General features: G+C 37.0%; 1 protein-coding gene across 1 annotated transcript in view; it reads right to left on the bottom strand.

Moving 5' to 3' along the window:
• Nucleotides 1–9,856: 9,856 nt before the first annotated feature.
• The window catches only part of LOC110442646 (alkylglycerol monooxygenase-like), a 14,905-nt gene continuing 6,719 nt past the window's right edge, over nt 9,857–18,042 (bottom strand). The window contains exons 4-11 of the mRNA XM_021486340.1: nt 17,553–17,656; nt 15,915–16,010; nt 13,869–14,001; nt 13,417–13,496; nt 12,537–12,671; nt 11,404–11,520; nt 10,716–10,798; nt 9,857–10,280 (exon numbers count right to left, since the gene is read on the bottom strand). Coding sequence (XP_021342015.1) covers nt 10,088–10,280; nt 10,716–10,798; nt 11,404–11,520; nt 12,537–12,671; nt 13,417–13,496; nt 13,869–14,001; nt 15,915–16,010; nt 17,553–17,656 — 941 coding nt within the window. The 3' untranslated portion in view covers nt 9,857–10,087. The remainder of the gene's footprint in view (nt 10,281–10,715; nt 10,799–11,403; nt 11,521–12,536; nt 12,672–13,416; nt 13,497–13,868; nt 14,002–15,914; nt 16,011–17,552; nt 17,657–18,042) is intronic.

Below are 18,042 nucleotides of genomic sequence, written 5' to 3'. Positions count from 1 at the left end.
AATTATAGACGTTGCAGAAACAAGAAAAAAATGAAAAGGAAGAAAATATAAAAACAGTAGTAAGTAAATCAAGCCATTTACAATAAATACATGATTATAATAATTAACTAACATATTCCAATTATTCTCATGCGAGTTGTTCCTTTCGGTTCTGCTCTTATAACTACATTTATCAAACACTAATCTTGACCAGGAACCGTCTATCTTCAAATCGAGATGATCTTTATTATTGTGGCAATATAATTCCACAAAAAATGTCAAAATCCGGTCATTTTAAAGTACAATATTAAACTTAATTACATCAGAAGTTTTTCGGTTGAGACCTTTAACGGTTTTTGTGAATACAGGCCGTTTTCATATATATCTGAAAATCGCTGGTCAAACTGAATATAAATAAATGATAATTGTACGCAACGATGCGTGATTTAAACCACAAAGAAATGACGCCTCCTCACCACTTCGAAATTCTGATTACATTGTTACCAATTACCATCCTCTGTTTCTTGTCCGTAGCTGTCAATCAAAACGAAATGTTTGTATTAACCAATCAAAGGCAAACCCACGTGCCTATACCGCCCACAAAACTGACACGTGTGGTAGAGATGAAATGGACACGCGCAAACGTTTTCACGCTGGTCCGTCAGGCTATCGAATCGACGGCCATTTAAAAAGTTTTGCTATTATTTAAATTCAAAAAGCAGGAAATTGGAGACGTTGCAGAAACAAGAAAAAAATGAAAAGGAAGAAAATATCAAAACTGCAGTAAGTTTTCAAAAGTCATTTACAATATATTCTCATGCGGGTTGTTCAATTAATTCTGTTTTGAGGATGTTGCTTTCGATTCTGTCACAATGTTTTAGTGTGTCAATGCTTTGAGTTTAACTCAGTTCATTTGAAAGGAAAGTTCCCAAACGTTTGAAGTTTTAGGTGGGTTTTTTCCGCTGCCCACAAAACTGACACGCGTCGATAAAAACGAAATATGAAATGTACATGCTAATAAATACGAAATTCACGCTTGTCCTGTCGTCTGCGGCGCAGAAATCCACAGCCATTTAACGGTCTGTTATTCTGAGAATTCAAAATTTGCACGTAAGAAAGAGTTAAATAGATGAAAAGAAAATCAAAACAGCAGTACTTTATTATAGCTATTTTTATTTATTTTTTTTATTTATGCTTGCTTGTTATGTTTCTCTTAAATGTTGAATTGTTGTCTATTTTCATGTTTTATAGTCGGTTGTAAATGCCTTTAACAGACTTGTGCTATCATGTTAAACCATGTACCGACTTGTAAATTATTTTTTCTTGACTTGAATTGCATTCCTTTTGTTTGGATGATTTGTTTTGTACTTATTGTTTTTTCAACCATTTTACCTACAAAGATAACATTTGAATATTTTTGAGCGGTATACGCGATAAATGGCGGCGAACAACCATTGTTTCCCCCTATACATTGTTAAATATGTTTGACTTCTGTTGCAGCTAAGTTATTGATGTTGAATATTTTTGACTTCTGTTGTAGCTAAGTTATTGATGTTGAATGTGTTTGACTTCTGTTGTAGCTAAGTTATTGAGATGGCCATTCCTGTGTGGCCTCTAACGATCCCTAGACAGACTTTATTTCTATATACATGATTTACCACTTACCTTACATCTACAGTGCGATCTTTTTGCAGACGTCGCCGCCACGTAATACGCCTTAGAGTAATTTTGTAAATTATATCGGCCCTTTAAAAAGGTCGAATATTATATGATCATATACTTCGCGGTAAGTAGTCTACAAGATGCAAATAAGCTTCAGAAAAACTTGAACAGATAACATGAATGGGAAAAAAGTTCCGATATGGGTTCAACCCCTAGTGCCAGCACCAAGTCAAAGATGCCACTCACCAGTGTATAAGCTACATGGGCAAGTAGAATCTACCCCATATGCTAAATACCTTTGTGTAACCGTTTCATCAAACTTGACATGGAATAAGCACATTCAAAACGTAAGTAGCCAAGCAAACAGAACTTTAGGATACATAATACAGCCGTCACACCGGACTGGCGTCCCTACGGCGACCCAGGACGTGGAAGGGACGCCATGGACGCCGTAGGGTCGTGGTGAGAATGCATCAAGACGCCGTGGGGACGCCAAGGACGCCGAAGGTCGCAGAGCGACGGCGTTTACTTTGGACATGTTCAAAGTAAATGCCGAGGTTTGGCGTCCTGAGCGCGTCCTGGCTCAGGACGCCGTGGGATCGCCCTGAGGTCGCCATGGTCGCCGTAGCATCGCAGTAGGAACCCGAACAACGCCAAAGGAACGTAGTACAGACGTGGTAGAGTCGCCATGTAAACGCGGAGAAAAGGATCGGGGGAACAAATGGCGACCTTACTGCGTCCTTACCACGTCTATGTGGTTCTTACCACGACCCCATCACGTCTATGGCGTCCTTACCGCGATGTCAGGGCGGATATTTCGGGATTTGAGCCGCTGGGTCGCCCTGCAGTCGCCGTGGGAACGCCATGCACGCGGTAAGGTCGTGGTAGAAACGCTAAGAACGCAGTGGGGTCGCAGTGGGGTCGCCGCTGATCGCCGTATGGACGCCGCAGTGACGCCGTGTAAACTCAATAGAAACTCCAAGGACGCAGTAAGAACGCGGTAAGGTCGTGTTGGGAACGCCGTGTACATACACAGATCGCAGAGCATAGAACTCCGGTGGTACGGCTGACTCGAAATCTGGATTTATTTTAGAAAAATCATTGGCGTTCTCAATGCGACCATCGGCGTTCTCCAAAATATGACAGTTTCGGACGCGGTAAGGACGCCAGTCCGGTGTGACGGCAGTATTACTAGTAAAAGGTAAAGGCTGCAGCCTACAAGGCAATATTAGTACGTCCAAAAATAACGCCACGCTACCACAATCGGTACGCTGCCCAAATTGGTACACAGTCAGAAAATGGCTCGGATAGTACTTTAAATTTAAAGTTGAGCATTTTCCCTCTGATAGTATAACAAGAGAGATACTTATCAACATTTCCACCAAACAGTTGCTTTGTTTTCAGAGACATTTTAAAAAGTACTCGATGACTTCAAAGTAAACATCTCAGAAAACCAGTAAATTGACATACGTCGACGAAATTTTGGAGAATTTTGAAGGGGTTAATTATAAGCATGTTAAATACATTTGTAGTACAGTATGGTATTTATGAAAGCAATGCATTTAATTTTTGTTGCAATCAGCACACCAACTAGCAGAAATAAAAACAAGTATCATAGCCTGTGATATATTGTATCAATTTAGGAACTAATCAAGGTCGAAAAAGGGACGAAATCTCACTGCGAGTTTGGTGTTCTATTTTTAAAAGCAAATCACTGAGAATCAAAACTTTTTCTGAAAAAGAAGTACCATAGGTTGTCTTTGTCAAGAATCAAGAAACATTCCACATACAAGATCTGAATTTTTAAATATCACTGAAAAACTGTCGAAATTTTACCAATTATGGTAGCGTGACGTCAGAGGATTCCGCCTGTGTCTTTGATCCCACATACGCAAGATCAAATTGACCAGCTGAAATTCTCCCATCTTGCGAGTGTGTCGGCCGTGTGAAGAAGATTGGGTTGGCAAACTTTGACCCAAAAGAAGATCTGTAGCCAGATTTGACCTAATTTAAAAAATACTATCAATAGGTAGCAAACCTAATGCCAACTATGCGATATTCACCCCACGAGACTGTCGAGAAATGATCACCAACTTTCTTTTCGACAAATTCCGACCAACAAAGACTCCTATAAATACTCNCCCCCCCCCCCCCCCCCCCCCCCCTTACAATAATGCAATGGAACGCATCCCCCCTAGAAATTAATACATCACCTTTAACTCGCACTTCTCCCAATCAATCCCCCAACCCTACTCTCAACACCCCCATCCTGCAAGAGCCATCACATGTTCCATACTGTTTATATTGGATGAATAGCAGTTTCAATATAAAGCACTCCTATACCTCAATTGCTCATGGCTTGTTAATGTTATTTCACTCCATCTTTTCTTATGCATAACATTTCGCACCGTTCTTTTCAGGCACAATTGACTAACTTCTAACATGCAGACGCGCTCGCTGCACATTGCACTAGATATATTTGGACCTAAATGGAGGTTTTTCTTCTGAGTACATTGCACGTTTTAAATACCTGAACATCCCAGTCAAGCCCCAACTATAGCTGTAACAAATTAACAAATGATCAGGCCCCTGTGTTGCAGTATGGATAAATAGATGGTAGACCTCTGTCACTCTAAGACTAGTCTGATATGATGTGTACACTATTGTATAGTGTTATACAAATCATGTTTGTGTGTCTAGCACCTGTGCAAGAGGTCAAAATCGAAGGGGCCGGAAAAAGGAAATGGAGGTCTAGAGACTGGATTATCCTGTGATTCTACATGACCAAACTATGTTTCGTATCAAATAGAAATGAACATAACTTAAAAAAACAGAATTAGAAATCCTAATTAGTAATCGTGGATACAGGTGTCGCCATCTTTAGCTAAAACCCACTAAAATTATTGATCAAAACTTTATCTTTAGAGGTTTAAAAAAAAAATGTCACTAAGACATTGATGGTCTAGTGATTTTGAAAATGGCTATTTTCTTTAGATGGTCCATATTCTTCAGGTGGATTATTAGTTGCATTGTATGAATGACTCCGAATGACCTCGCTGAACTATATATGGTAGTGTTTAAAAAACAGAACACATCGAAAATCGCCATTCTACTTTGAACTACTTTCAGATATGGATCGGTCAATGAATTGAACACTCTCAAACTTTAGTCAAACAGTATTTTTTCGGTCGTTTTTATATAGGAATTTTCACATGTTTAATTTGCCGTCCAAAACGCTGAATAGACGATCTGTAACAAATCAGAGGTAACAACTTATCAACATCGAATATTCATATGACATGTTGAATTTAAAAAAAAATCTACAATTTATGCTCAGTTTTGAAGAAAAATGTTGCTTCTTCAAAAATATGACTTTTAAAACGATGTACAGCAGGTTGTTGAAAGACCACTGGTCACAGTTACCAATTTGTGGAATTGGACAACGCCAAGGCTCCTACAGAAATATATTGTGTTATACTGTAGGTAACAACCAAAGTCTTAAAACAGCACAACCTAATACACCACCCTGTGGGAACCATCAAGTATACATCTTTTGAAGCTAAACGCACAGTGCCTAGAATACCACACATGTAGCTGCCTGTACTGGCGTATAAAGATAAGGATCAAGTACACTGCCCTGTGGTACAACTCTAGTTACATCCTGAAATACCACACATGTAGCTGCCTGTACTAGAGTATACAGATAAGTATCAAGTACACTGTCCTGTGGTACACCTCCAGTAACATCCTAGAATACCACACGTGTAGCTGCCTGTACTGGCGTATAAAGATAAGGATCAAGTACACTGCCCTGTGGTACAACTCTAGTTACAACCTAGAATACCACACATGTAGCTGCCTGTACTGGCGTAAAAAGATAAGGATCAAGTACACTGCCCTGTGGTACAACTCTAGTTACATCCTAGAATACCACACCTGTAGCTGCCTGTACTGGCGTATAAAGATAAGGATGAAGTACACTGCCCTGTGGTACAACTCTAGTTACACCCTAGAATCCCACACATGTAGCTGCCTGTACTGGCGTAAAAAGATAAGGATCAAGTCCACTGCCCTGTGGTACAACTCTAGTTACATCCTAGAATACTACATGTAGCTGCCTGTACTGGCGTATAAAGATAAGGATCAAGTACACTGCTCTGTGGTACAACTCTAGTTACATCCTAGAATACCCCACATGTAGCTGCCTGTACTGGCGTATAAAGATAAGAATCAAGTACACTGCCCTATGGTACAACTCTAGTTACATCCTAGAATACCACACATGTAGCTGCCTGTACTAGAGTATACAGATAAGTATCAAGTACACTGCCTTGTGGTATACCTCCAGTTACATCCTAGAATACCACACATGTAGCTGCCTGTACTGGCGTATAAAGATAAGGATCAATTACACTGGCCTGTGGTACAACTCTAGTTACATCCTAGAATACCACAAATGTAGCTGCCTGTACTGGCGTATAAAGATAAGAATCAAGTACACTGCCCTATGGTACAACTCTAGTTACATCCTAGAATACCACAAATGTAGCTGCCTGTACTGGCGTATAAAGATAAGGATCTAGTACACTGCCCTGTGGTACAACTCTAGTTACATCCTAGAATACCACAAATGTAGCTGCCTGTACTGGCGTATAAAGATAAGGATCAAGTACACTGCCCTGTGGTCCAACTCTAGTTACATCCTAGAATACCACACATGCAGCTGCCTGTACTAGAGTATACAGATAAGTATCAAGTACACTGCCCTGTGGTACAACTCTAGTTCCATCCTAGAATACCACACGTGTAGCTGCCTGTACTGGCGTATAAAGATAAGGATCTAGTACACTGCCCTGTGGTACACCTCTAGTTACATCCTAGAATACCACACATGTAGCTGCCTGTACTAGAGTATACAGATAAGTATCAAGTACACTGCCTTGTGGTATACCTTCAGTTACATCCTAGAATACCACACATGTAGCTGCCTGAACTGGCGTATAAAGATAAGGATCAATTACACTGGCCTGTGGTACAACTCTAGTTACATCCTAGAATACCACAAATGTAGCTGCCTGTACTGGCGTATAAAGATAAGGATGAAGTACACTGCCCTGTGGTACACCTCTAGTTACATCCTAGAATACCACACGTGTAGCTGCCTGTACTGGCGTATAAAGATAAGGATGAAGTACACTGCCCTGTGGTACACCTCTAGTTACATCCTAGAATACCACACGTGTAGCTGCCTGTACTGGCGTATAAAGATAAGGATGAAGTACACTGCCCTGTGGTACACCTCTAGTTACATCCTAGAATACCACACGTGTAGCTGCCTGTACTGGCGTATAAAGATAAGGATCTAGTACACTGCCCTGTGGTACACCTCTAGTTACATCCTAGAATACCACACGTGTAGCTGCCTGTACTGGCGTATACAGATAAGAATCAAGTACACTGCCCTATGGTACAACTCTAGTTACATTCTAAAATACCACACATGTAGCTGCCTGTACTGGCGTATACAGATAAGTATCAAGTACACTGCCCTGTGGTACAACTCTAGTTATATCCTAGAATACCACGCATGTAGCTGCCTATACTGGCGTATAAAGATAAGGATCAATTACACTGCCCTGTGGTACAACTCTAGTTACATCCTAGAATACCACACATGTAGCTGCCTGTACTGGCGTATAAAGATAAGGATCAATTACACTGCCCTATGGTACAACTCTAGTTACATCCTAAAATACCACACATGTAGCTGCCTGTACTGGCATATACAGATAAGTATCAAGTACACTGCCCTGTGGTACAACTCTAGTTACATCCTAGAATACCACGCATGTAGCTGCCTGTACTGGCGTATCAAGATAAGGATCAAGTACACTGCCCTATGGTACAACTCTAGTTACATCCTAGAATACCACATGTAGCTGCCTGTACTGGCGTATCAAGATAAGGATCAAGAACACTGCCCTATGGTACAACTCTAGTTACATTCTAGAATCTGCCTGTACTGGCGTATAAAGATAAGAATCAAGTACACTGCCCTATGGCACAACTCTAGCTACATCCTAGAATACCACACATGTAGCTGCCTGTACTGGCGTATACAGATAAGTATCAAGTACACTGCCTTGTGGTACACTTCCAGTTACATCCTAGAATACCACACATGTAGCTGCCTGTACTGGCGTATAAAGATAAGGATCAAGTACACTGCTCTGTGGTACAACTCTATTTACATCCTAGAATACCACACGTGTAGCTGCCTGTACTGGCGTATAAAGATAAGGATCAAGTACACTGCCCTGCTCTAGTTACATCCGAGTACTAGAACCTGAACATTACGTGCGAGGAAAAGACGGTGGCTCTAACAGTTCAATAACACCTATTTAAAGTCAGAATTGTCGGATTATCTCCCAGTAATATAAAACTAGTAAAGCATTTTGGCGGAAGAGAGATTCAAGAAGCAGGAATCCATCACTTTGTATGAAATACATTAACAAATAAAGAAAAGGTTTTAAATACCAGGAATTGTTAGAGATTATAAATTGGGTCAAAATGAATGAGTTTCTAGACATGTTTATAAGGAAAGATAAACACCAGACCTTTACATTATCTATTTGTTTTATTAATCAACAAAATAATTAAATATATATCACAGTTGGCATCTTAATCATCACTGAAGCAATTATGACATAATTATCGACTATAAATGATATAATGTTATAATAACAAGCGTAAATTTCTATATACATTTATCACAAAAAAATCACAGCGAAGATGATTATTAATCATATATAATTACCGTTACATGCTTCTTTCTCGACTCCATCTGTTAAATTGAGTCCATATATATCATAATTAAATAGGTGTATTACACTTCCATACTCTATAGAAACTGCATACGACATTCACAAACAACTTCTCCTCTCAGAAGTCTTATACTGGCATTATAGGAGGTGAAGAAAGACTTCAGAGGAAAGGAGTTCATTGTGTTGTGTAATACACAGATAAAGTGCTGTAGAGTATTGAGAACAACGTCACCAATTTAGTTGAAGGAGAATAAAAATGGCATTCCACCAGATTGTCAGTCGCAATTTACATCAATCATCACAAAAGTACATCTGATGAATCAAATTCAAATTTTTCAAATGTTAACATTCATATTTTTCATTATTATGCTTCATTTAGAAATTTAATAAAGACATTGGTAAAGCAATCTGATTAAAATCATCTGTTACATGGCTCAGGCGTAGTACGAAGTTAACGAAGCCATGTAACAGATGATTTTAATCAGATTGTTGGTAGAGCAACCCTTGATGCTGGAGCAAACTTAGGATATCAATTTCCAGTTCATGACACCATTTTCAATATGCTAATTAAGATGAATATATCTAATAATTTAGAGATATCTTCGTTTACATACAACATAAACATCTTTTAAAGAAATCTCTAAAATATTTCAACATATTTCCATGCTTTGGTTACACGGTTATAGATGAACTCTTTGGGAATTAAATGTTAAGTTTGCTTGCCATACAATTAAGCCACTTCAATAATATCAATGGTTGTAAGAAATTGGTACACATAATGCCCAGTTATTTGGTAAATACCTTGGCACTGTAGTTGACCTAATAAGCTTGCCCTTGGCACTGTAGTTGACCTAATAAGCTTGCCCTTGGCACTGTAGTTGACCTAATAAGCTTGCTCTGTACATCTCCAAACAGGATAAACAAAGGATGCAATACAAAAGGCTCTATGTGTAAAGAAATGCTGTACCCGTAAATAGCCTTCAATTGGAAGACTGAGAACATTTAAACAGAGTAATGAAATATGGCAGTGATCCATTTACAATTTATTTGAATGAGTCCTTTTCAACTGTATTGCTAAAAACAACGAGTCCCACAATGTTAAATTTAACTAATTCCAGAAATTCTGTGAGTCCCATCAAAATTCTATGAGTACAGGACATGGGACTCGCACGTAGATTTAGCACTGATATGGTAAGTGGCATTATTAATCAAAATCCTATCTGTAAAGCCTACCATTAATTTCACACGCGAAAATTAACTTTTAGCAATGGGTACTTTGATTTGGTTGCATACAGCAGGGAAAATCCTGGAATTTTAGAGCAGTGGGCCATTTTCAGCAATTTTTTGTCAATATCATATTAAGAGGGGCCATTCTTTGTAAAATTAAAATGTAACATGGATGGGTCAATTTCAGTTTTGAGGGGTCAATGGCCCCATGGACCCCTCCAGGATTATCCCTGATACAGTTATCTATTTCTACTTTCTTTGGTGGAAATGGTCTATAAAGTTTCCACTTTCTTCAGTTTTGACTAGTTTATCAAGTTTTGACTATCTTCAACAAGAATTGTGTCACATATCTCACAGACTTTTTACTTCTTTCGGCAGGATATAAGTCTGACAGGTTACAAAGTTTTCACTTTCTTCACCAGCAGATTGTGTCTCACGCATTCGTATAGCCAAAGACAAGCAGATGCTACATAAAACCAGCTCAGTACAGAACCCACTGTAACCATGGAGCCCATCATTGGAGTGCTGAACTTTGCCACCACAAGAAACACACCACATCTAAAGAGCTCCATCAAAGGTCCATAACTCCTGGGGAAAATTGAACAAAAATGAAAGTTCTGTTATTTATATCTTAAAATGGAAGTGAAAATCAAATATATTTCATTGTGAAATTTCAAATAATATTTTCACAGTCAAATCTAACACAGAGAAATGGATTATTTAAAAAAAAAAATCAATGTTAAATTTCAAATATTTTCACAAGCAAATCTGAGTTATAGATACCTCACCTGTTTACACATGTCAATTGTCTAAAACTACTGGTTCATTATATCATAGGTATCATATAACATTGTTGCTCGATAGAATATGTGATACCTTGTCTGTATGCTTTTGATCAACCGGGTACAAAATGCAGCAATAAGAATCGCTGTTTTACTCTTAAACAACATTCACGTGTTTGAAATGGTATTCAGGAATGACATGCTTAATATTATTAAAATAAACTCAGCCCCCAATACATACTTGTTATCATAAATAGCTCCAAAGCTCGTCAGCGAGAACAGCATGAACAGGATAAAGGATATGGTCCATACAGGTGACATACCCTGTAAAAATGATCATTTATAGATGTCGCAATGTTATCGTTCTGGCCATGGTGGGATAATGTCAATATTCTGTAAGATTTATGTCACACACAGAAAGAGTTAAGAGTTATACATCAGAGTACTTGTTTAGTTCACCAGTTCAATGATAAAGTGTTTATAAGATAAATGGAATTTAAAAATTCTTAATCATATTCACTTTTCTGTTTATATTTCTGATTATTTAGAAAATATGCATCATGCAAATTTATTTTGTTTTCTTACTGGGTTCTTTTTTAATGTGAAAAACATGTCTTTTATCATATTTTGATAATACATGTACACATATATACATATTCATTTTAAGAAAAAAAATTAAGATTACCAAAATCCATACAAGTTTTTTCAAGAGGATCAGTGTTTTTCCTGAGTTTATTCTTCTTTTAAGATGAAAGATTAGACAGATATTGTATAAATATTTGAAATCATTTAATTTTGATAAAATATCTCACAGGGAAATAAACAAGCACTAGATATTGCAATGGTCATATTGCCAATTCATTGTCTCACAAATAAGTTCCTGATCTTTAAAGATAAAAGTCACTGAATCTAAAAAAGTAATTAATCACCTCTTTGAATTTAGTAAGTACTCCTGATGCGACGATCAAAATAAAGAAGTGAAGAAAAATGTACAGGCTTGTCTTTAGTGGGACGTCACTGTCGTACTTCTCCACGGGCTCCTTCACCTGTAACAGAAATCATTGTTGGTGAGTAGTTGAACAGGAAAGGATAACGTTTCTGGGGTAATTTCTTGGTGTCCAAGATTTGATGCCATTATTGCAAAAACACACGATGTCCATGTAATTAAATTTAATACAAACATTTTGAATTTTGTAAATTGAGTTCTATGGGATCATACATGATAAAAAAATAAATTCATGTTTAAAATGAATTTCAAGACAATGGTAATACATGTAGCACATATTTAACTTTGAATATGTATACTGTATACCAGAATATATTTGCTGCAGTTTAATTTTTGCTTTTTTTGCCCTCCGTAATTAGGGCGAATTTATCATTACAGCGAACATTAGTAAACAACATGTTCAACAAAGTAGTCAAATGTGAAGGGCAAATACTGGCAAAGGGCGAAAAATTTGACTGAGCCAAAATTGCCCGATTATACATGTAGTAATTGAGCATAATTCTGAAAAAAAAATCTTGCATACAGTAGTTCCTCTCAATCTGGAGATTTTTATAAGATTTTTATCGAAACATCCAAAAGATCACGTGAGAAATAATAAAACACTGTGCGACCTTGAAAATCACCAAGATCTCCACTATTAGAGCACGACAAGTCTTTACTTTAACAATGAAATGTTTATTTCTTAAAATATTATCCTGTTCTCATTTCATCCATATGAAAGACATGCCTGCCTAATATCTCAAATACTTTTGGAGACTTCCGATTTCTGACCATTATTTCTAGATTTTGAATATTTTTGCCCAAACTTAGTTACTGTAAACAGTTTCAAATATTGCATATGACGGGATTTGTATGTCAAATAGGTTGTTGAAAGTACTATAATTTAAAGTTTTCAAATTTTGTCACAGTTTCCCCATACAAATTTGACGAAAGGTTGACAAGAAAGAAAAATATATTGCACTAAATATAGTACAAAACTAATTCATTCTCGTATAAAGTTGCGTAATATTAATTTATTACAAACACCAGTAGGTATATGGTCACACGAACACAGACCTCTGGGATATCCTCAATAAGACCTGTCCACGGTTTCCCTGGCGACCAGCCAGGGCCTTTAAAGATGACTCCCATCTTGTTGCTGAAGCCCTTTTCCTCCTGAACTTTTTTAAACATGTATTTCAAGTGACAGATCTACAAATCAAGGTAGACAACTCATTATATTATTGTATTACTTCAAACTTGTAATTTTTTTTCAGAGGATTAAGCATACTTAACAAAGCTAATGCATACTGACATTGGGTTGAAGCAGCTAATTTTTCAATTCTCCTTTCCTTTATTTTTTTAAGTGACATAGATCAAGAAATTTCTTCATAATGCTTGATATTCTGGTTTGATAACTCAATATGAAAAATAACTTAAGTTTTTCACCTTGGTATATCTCTATAGTATATTTCTGGTTTTCACTCCTTGGATTTTGAATTTTTTGAATTCTTTACTTTAATATGTAGCTGACATAACAAATGTTAAATTATCTGCCCTTGATTTCCTTTTTATTTACTTCAGAAATGAGACATTATAACAGGACTTTATGTTTATAATATTTAACATATTCTGTAGTATAATAAGTAAAGTGTTCTTTAATTTTGCAAAAAAGTAAAAAGCAAATAATTTTCTTCTATATGGATTTTCACTTTTCAGGAAAGATATATGAAAGTGTGTACCATTTTGTTTTCTAGCTCTTCATAAAATCTACTTACAGAGTACTGGTTATAAACACCCCCAACAAGGTAAGATACCATTGGGAATACAGAAATGTGAAAATTTACAAGTACATTACCTTAATTAGCAGTGAGACAATTTATCTGTGATAGATTCAGAAGAAAAAATAATTTACCTGCACTTAAACAATTCTGTTAATATTACCGGGGGTAGTTACCTGTGCATTAATTGGGTCCCAGGACTGGAGTGGATGTACAAGTCCATAAATGACTTTCTCTTCCTCAGCCTGGAATGTCCCTGTACACAAACAAGATGAAATATCAAAGTCCATTGAACTATCAGAATTATTTTCTATTTTAGGTGATCATGGAAAATAGCCAAAAATTAATGCAAATTGAATATTTCTTGTGATGGAAGATTTATGTGTACATCAATGTTTGACTAAGGACCCACTAATCAGCAACTAAAAGACTAAGTTGCTTGCATTTTGTGAGGCAAATACTTTAGCGATACCATGTTATTTATGTGGGCATTAAGTTCAAAATTTTCCCGAAAATATGATACTTCCTAAATTCCCCAAAGTGGAGCATTACAAAGTTTGACCCCGATTAATTGCCATTTACAAGAATTTACTGATTTACAGTTCCCTGTCATAAAGGTCACACTTACCAAACAAACGGTCAAATATGATGAGGACACCACCGTAATTTTTGTCGATGCAGTAGGGGTTTCGGCCATGATGGACACGATGGTGACTCGGAGTGTTCAGTATCCATTCCAAGGGGCCCACACTTCTGACAGTCTTATCAAAATACGAACACAACCACAGTAAGTATTGGGGTATTATACTCCATCTGCTGGCAATCACTCATTTCTTGTTAAAAGACTATTTGAGACTGTATTTATCTAGGATACTTTACGGGAAAATTTTGTCAAATGATTCTCACAGACAAATTTTCTTATCATAACTCTAAGATTCACCTTTAACACTGAGTCTATGGATAGTTCCTTATGACAGGTAACAGTGCAAAAAACATCAAAGTATGTAGGTCTAATGCTATAATAATTATACATATTTTTTTAGCATGTGTGTCACTCACTTAACCTTCAAATACTTTTTATGCTACATCATGGTAACACTGTTACATCAATAGTTGTCATGTAAGAACTTAGAAAACCCTAAGACCTCTGTTTATCGGTAATAAATGCAAATTACCTTTAATACACAATGTAACCTCATTGCACATGTGCTAACCCCCTTGACATCCTCATTTTCCCCTAACACCCTAGGTTAACACTAACACCCTCATTTAATATCACACTCAGTTACTCCCTAACATCATCAGTCAACATTATACCCTCAATAAACCCTAACAACCCCAGTTAACTTTAACATTGTCAGTTAACTTTATACCTTCAGTTAACCTTAACACCCTCATTTAATATCACACTCAGTTACTCCCTAACATCATCAGTGAAAATTAAACCCTCCGTTAACCCTAACACCCTCAGTTAACTTTAAACCCTCCGTTAACCCTAACACCCTCAGTTAACTTTATACCATCAGTTAACCTTAACACCCTCAATAATCCTAACACCCTCAATAAACCCCAACAACCCCAGTTAACTTTAACATAGTCAGTTAACTATAAAAATTCAGTTAACATTATCATCTTCAATTAACCCTTACATTGTCAGTTTACCTAATACTTTCAGTTAACCTTAACACCCTTAATTAACCCTAACACCCTCAATTAACCTAAACACCCTCAATTTACCCGAACATTGTCAGTTAACTTTGTACTCTCAGTTAACCTAACACCTTTAATTAACCTTAACACCCTCAATAAACCCTAACACCATCAGTTAACTATAACACACACAGTAAACCCTAAAATCATCAGTTAATTTTATACCTTCAGTTACCCTTAGCATCTTCAATTTACCTTAACACCCTAAATAAACCATTCACATCCTCAATTTACCTTAACACCCTAAATAAACCATTCACATCCTCAATTCACCTTAACACCCTAAATAAACCCTTAACATCCTCAATTAACTCTAACACCCTCAATTAACTTTATACCCCCATTTAATATTATTACCCTTAATTAACCCTTACATCATCAGTTAATCACAACACCCTCAGTTAACCCTAACACCCTCAGTTAACTTTATACCCCCATTTAACATTAATACCCTTAATTAACCCTTACATCATCAGTTAACCACAACACCCTCAGTTAACCCTAATACCCTCAGTTAACCATAACACCCTTAGTTAACTCTAACAGCAATTAACTTTATAATCTCATTTAACCCTAACATCCCTAGTTAACCCTAACACCTTCATTTTATCCCAACAGCCCCAGTTAAATAACTCTAACATCCTCAATTAACCCCAACACCCTCAATTAGCCCTAACACCCTCAATTAGCCCTAACACCCTCAATTAGCCCTAACATCCTCAGTTAACTCTAACATTGTCAGTTAACTTTATACCCTCAGTTAACCTTAACACTAAAATTGTCAGTTAACCTTAACATCCTCAATTAACCCTAAGATCCTCAGTGAACCTTGTACCCTCAGTTAATCCTCAGTTTATGCATTCATCCTTACCATAGCAGTTAATACTTCATCCTCATTTAACCATTAACTTTACATCTTCAGTTTCCTTTTAATACTACCAGTTAATCCTTGCATTGACTTTACCTCTGTGTGGATCCAGAACTGGTAGAGAAGGTTTAATTGGATGTGGACAAGAAAGACTGAAGGAGGCATAATTAAGGCCAGCGGCAAGTAGATCACCTGTTAAGGTAAACACATGTCTGTATACAACATAAAATGGGTGAAACAGGTAAATAACTCCAAAACACAAAGTGCAATTGGTGAAACAGGTAAATAACTCCAAAACACAAAGTACAATGTCTGAAACAAGTTAATAACTCCAAAACACAAAGTACAATGTCTGGAACTGGTAAATAACTCCAAAACACAAAGTACAATGTCTGAAACAATAAATAACTCCAAAACACAAAGTACAATGTCTGAAACAGGTAAATAACTCCAAAACACAAAGTACAATGTCTGAAACAGGCAAATAACTCCAAAACACAAAGTACAATGTCTGAAACAAGTAAATAACTCCAAAACACAAAGTACAATGTCTGAAACAGGTAAATAACTCCAAAACACAAAGTACAATGTGTGAAAACAAGGTAGTAACAATAACCAGTATTACCTAACCTTTTTCTTTAGTTATTTTACATCTTTATTCCTAATACTTTCATAGGCAATCAGACTTGATCAGGAATGTGTGGTCTTTCCAATACATGTATCTGTTTCTCAAATATCTTAGCTGAGATCTTTTTCTTTTCTTAAATTTTCCAAAGGAAAGGAATTCTTAATTTAAATGAAAGTCTTAAATAAAGCAAAAGGGGCTTGAGAAACCTGTGCCAGAGTATAATGAGCAATGGAAAGTGTTCAATGTTTACAATATTAATTGATTTGTCTTTGAATTCCTTCATGAAAGTTCATATTGATTTCTCTTACCCTGGACATGAGTATCCACACTTTTCCCAGTGTGAGATTAATAGATTCTCTTACCCTGGACAGGTGTATCCACACTTTTCCCAGTGTGAGATTAATAGATTCTCTTACCCCCTTGGGGATGAGATAGGGAAGAATCTTCCTCTATCTCACCAACAAGGGGGTAAATGATTCTTTTTTCAACCCTGTTCTCCCATTGTGTATCATATTCACAATGTAATGATAACATTACATGCTTAATTCAGGGTTGACGTGACGTTGATGGATTGTTGACGTGACGTCATTGTATTGCTGAAGTGACGTCATACCATTGTTATGAATAGGGGACACCCCCTGTCTCAACCCTAGGGTGAGACAAGGAAAATCTCACACCGGTAAAAGTGCGGATACACCTGTCCAGGGTAAGAGAAATCTTTGTCTCACCCTAGGGTTGAGAGGATGAGATTCCCCTATTCATAACAATGGTATGACGTCACTTCAGCAATACAATGACGTCACGTCAACAATCCATCAACGTCACTTCATAACATTTCATATTCATAACAATTGTGTGACATTACGTAAACAATGCAATGGCGTCACCTCAACAATGAATCAATGTCTCTCAACCATGCATTTAGCCTGTAAAGTTAACATTACATTATGTATATATGATACACAATGGGTGAACAGAGTAAGAGAACAAGAATCATTCACCTCCTTGAGGTGACAGATTCTATTAATCTCTAATGTCTTATGGAACAACAGTCTATCATAGCTGGGTGGATTTTCCCAAGTGTTTGTACTAAATATTTGTATTACCCAATTGAAATATCTGTGGACAGCGGATTGTCGTAGAGCGGTACCCAGGTTGTAATCCTCTGAGCTGTGATGGGTCTGGTGACCTGCCCACATGATGTTCATCTCTGTCAGATACACAATATACAACAACAGTTACAAAACCCCGCACGACATAAACGGTGAGAGTGGTTTCTGAAGGGAAACCTTCTTACAAATGTAACATTGTATGTGACTGGCATTATTTAAAAAAGTGCAAATACTTAATTGAACTCCCAAAATAAAATAACGACAAATACACCATATAACAAGAGGCCCAATGGGCCTGCATCGCTCACCTGTTATTAATCTAACACTTGTAATCTTAAGATTTCATAAGAACCTATTAAAAGATTTAAACATATGACGCCTCTGACCTTGATTGTCGAACAAGGACATTAGGTTGAAAGTGGATCAAGGTCATTCATTTGAACTAACATGGTAATCCTTCATCCCAGCATGCTACAGGCCCAAT

Source organism: Mizuhopecten yessoensis, unplaced genomic scaffold (assembly GCF_002113885.1).
Source record: "Mizuhopecten yessoensis strain PY_sf001 unplaced genomic scaffold, ASM211388v2 scaffold716285, whole genome shotgun sequence".
Lineage (NCBI taxonomy): Eukaryota > Metazoa > Mollusca > Bivalvia > Pectinida > Pectinidae > Mizuhopecten > Mizuhopecten yessoensis.
Note: the sequence above shows the minus strand (reverse complement) of the source record. Positions and strands in the feature narration are given on the sequence as shown.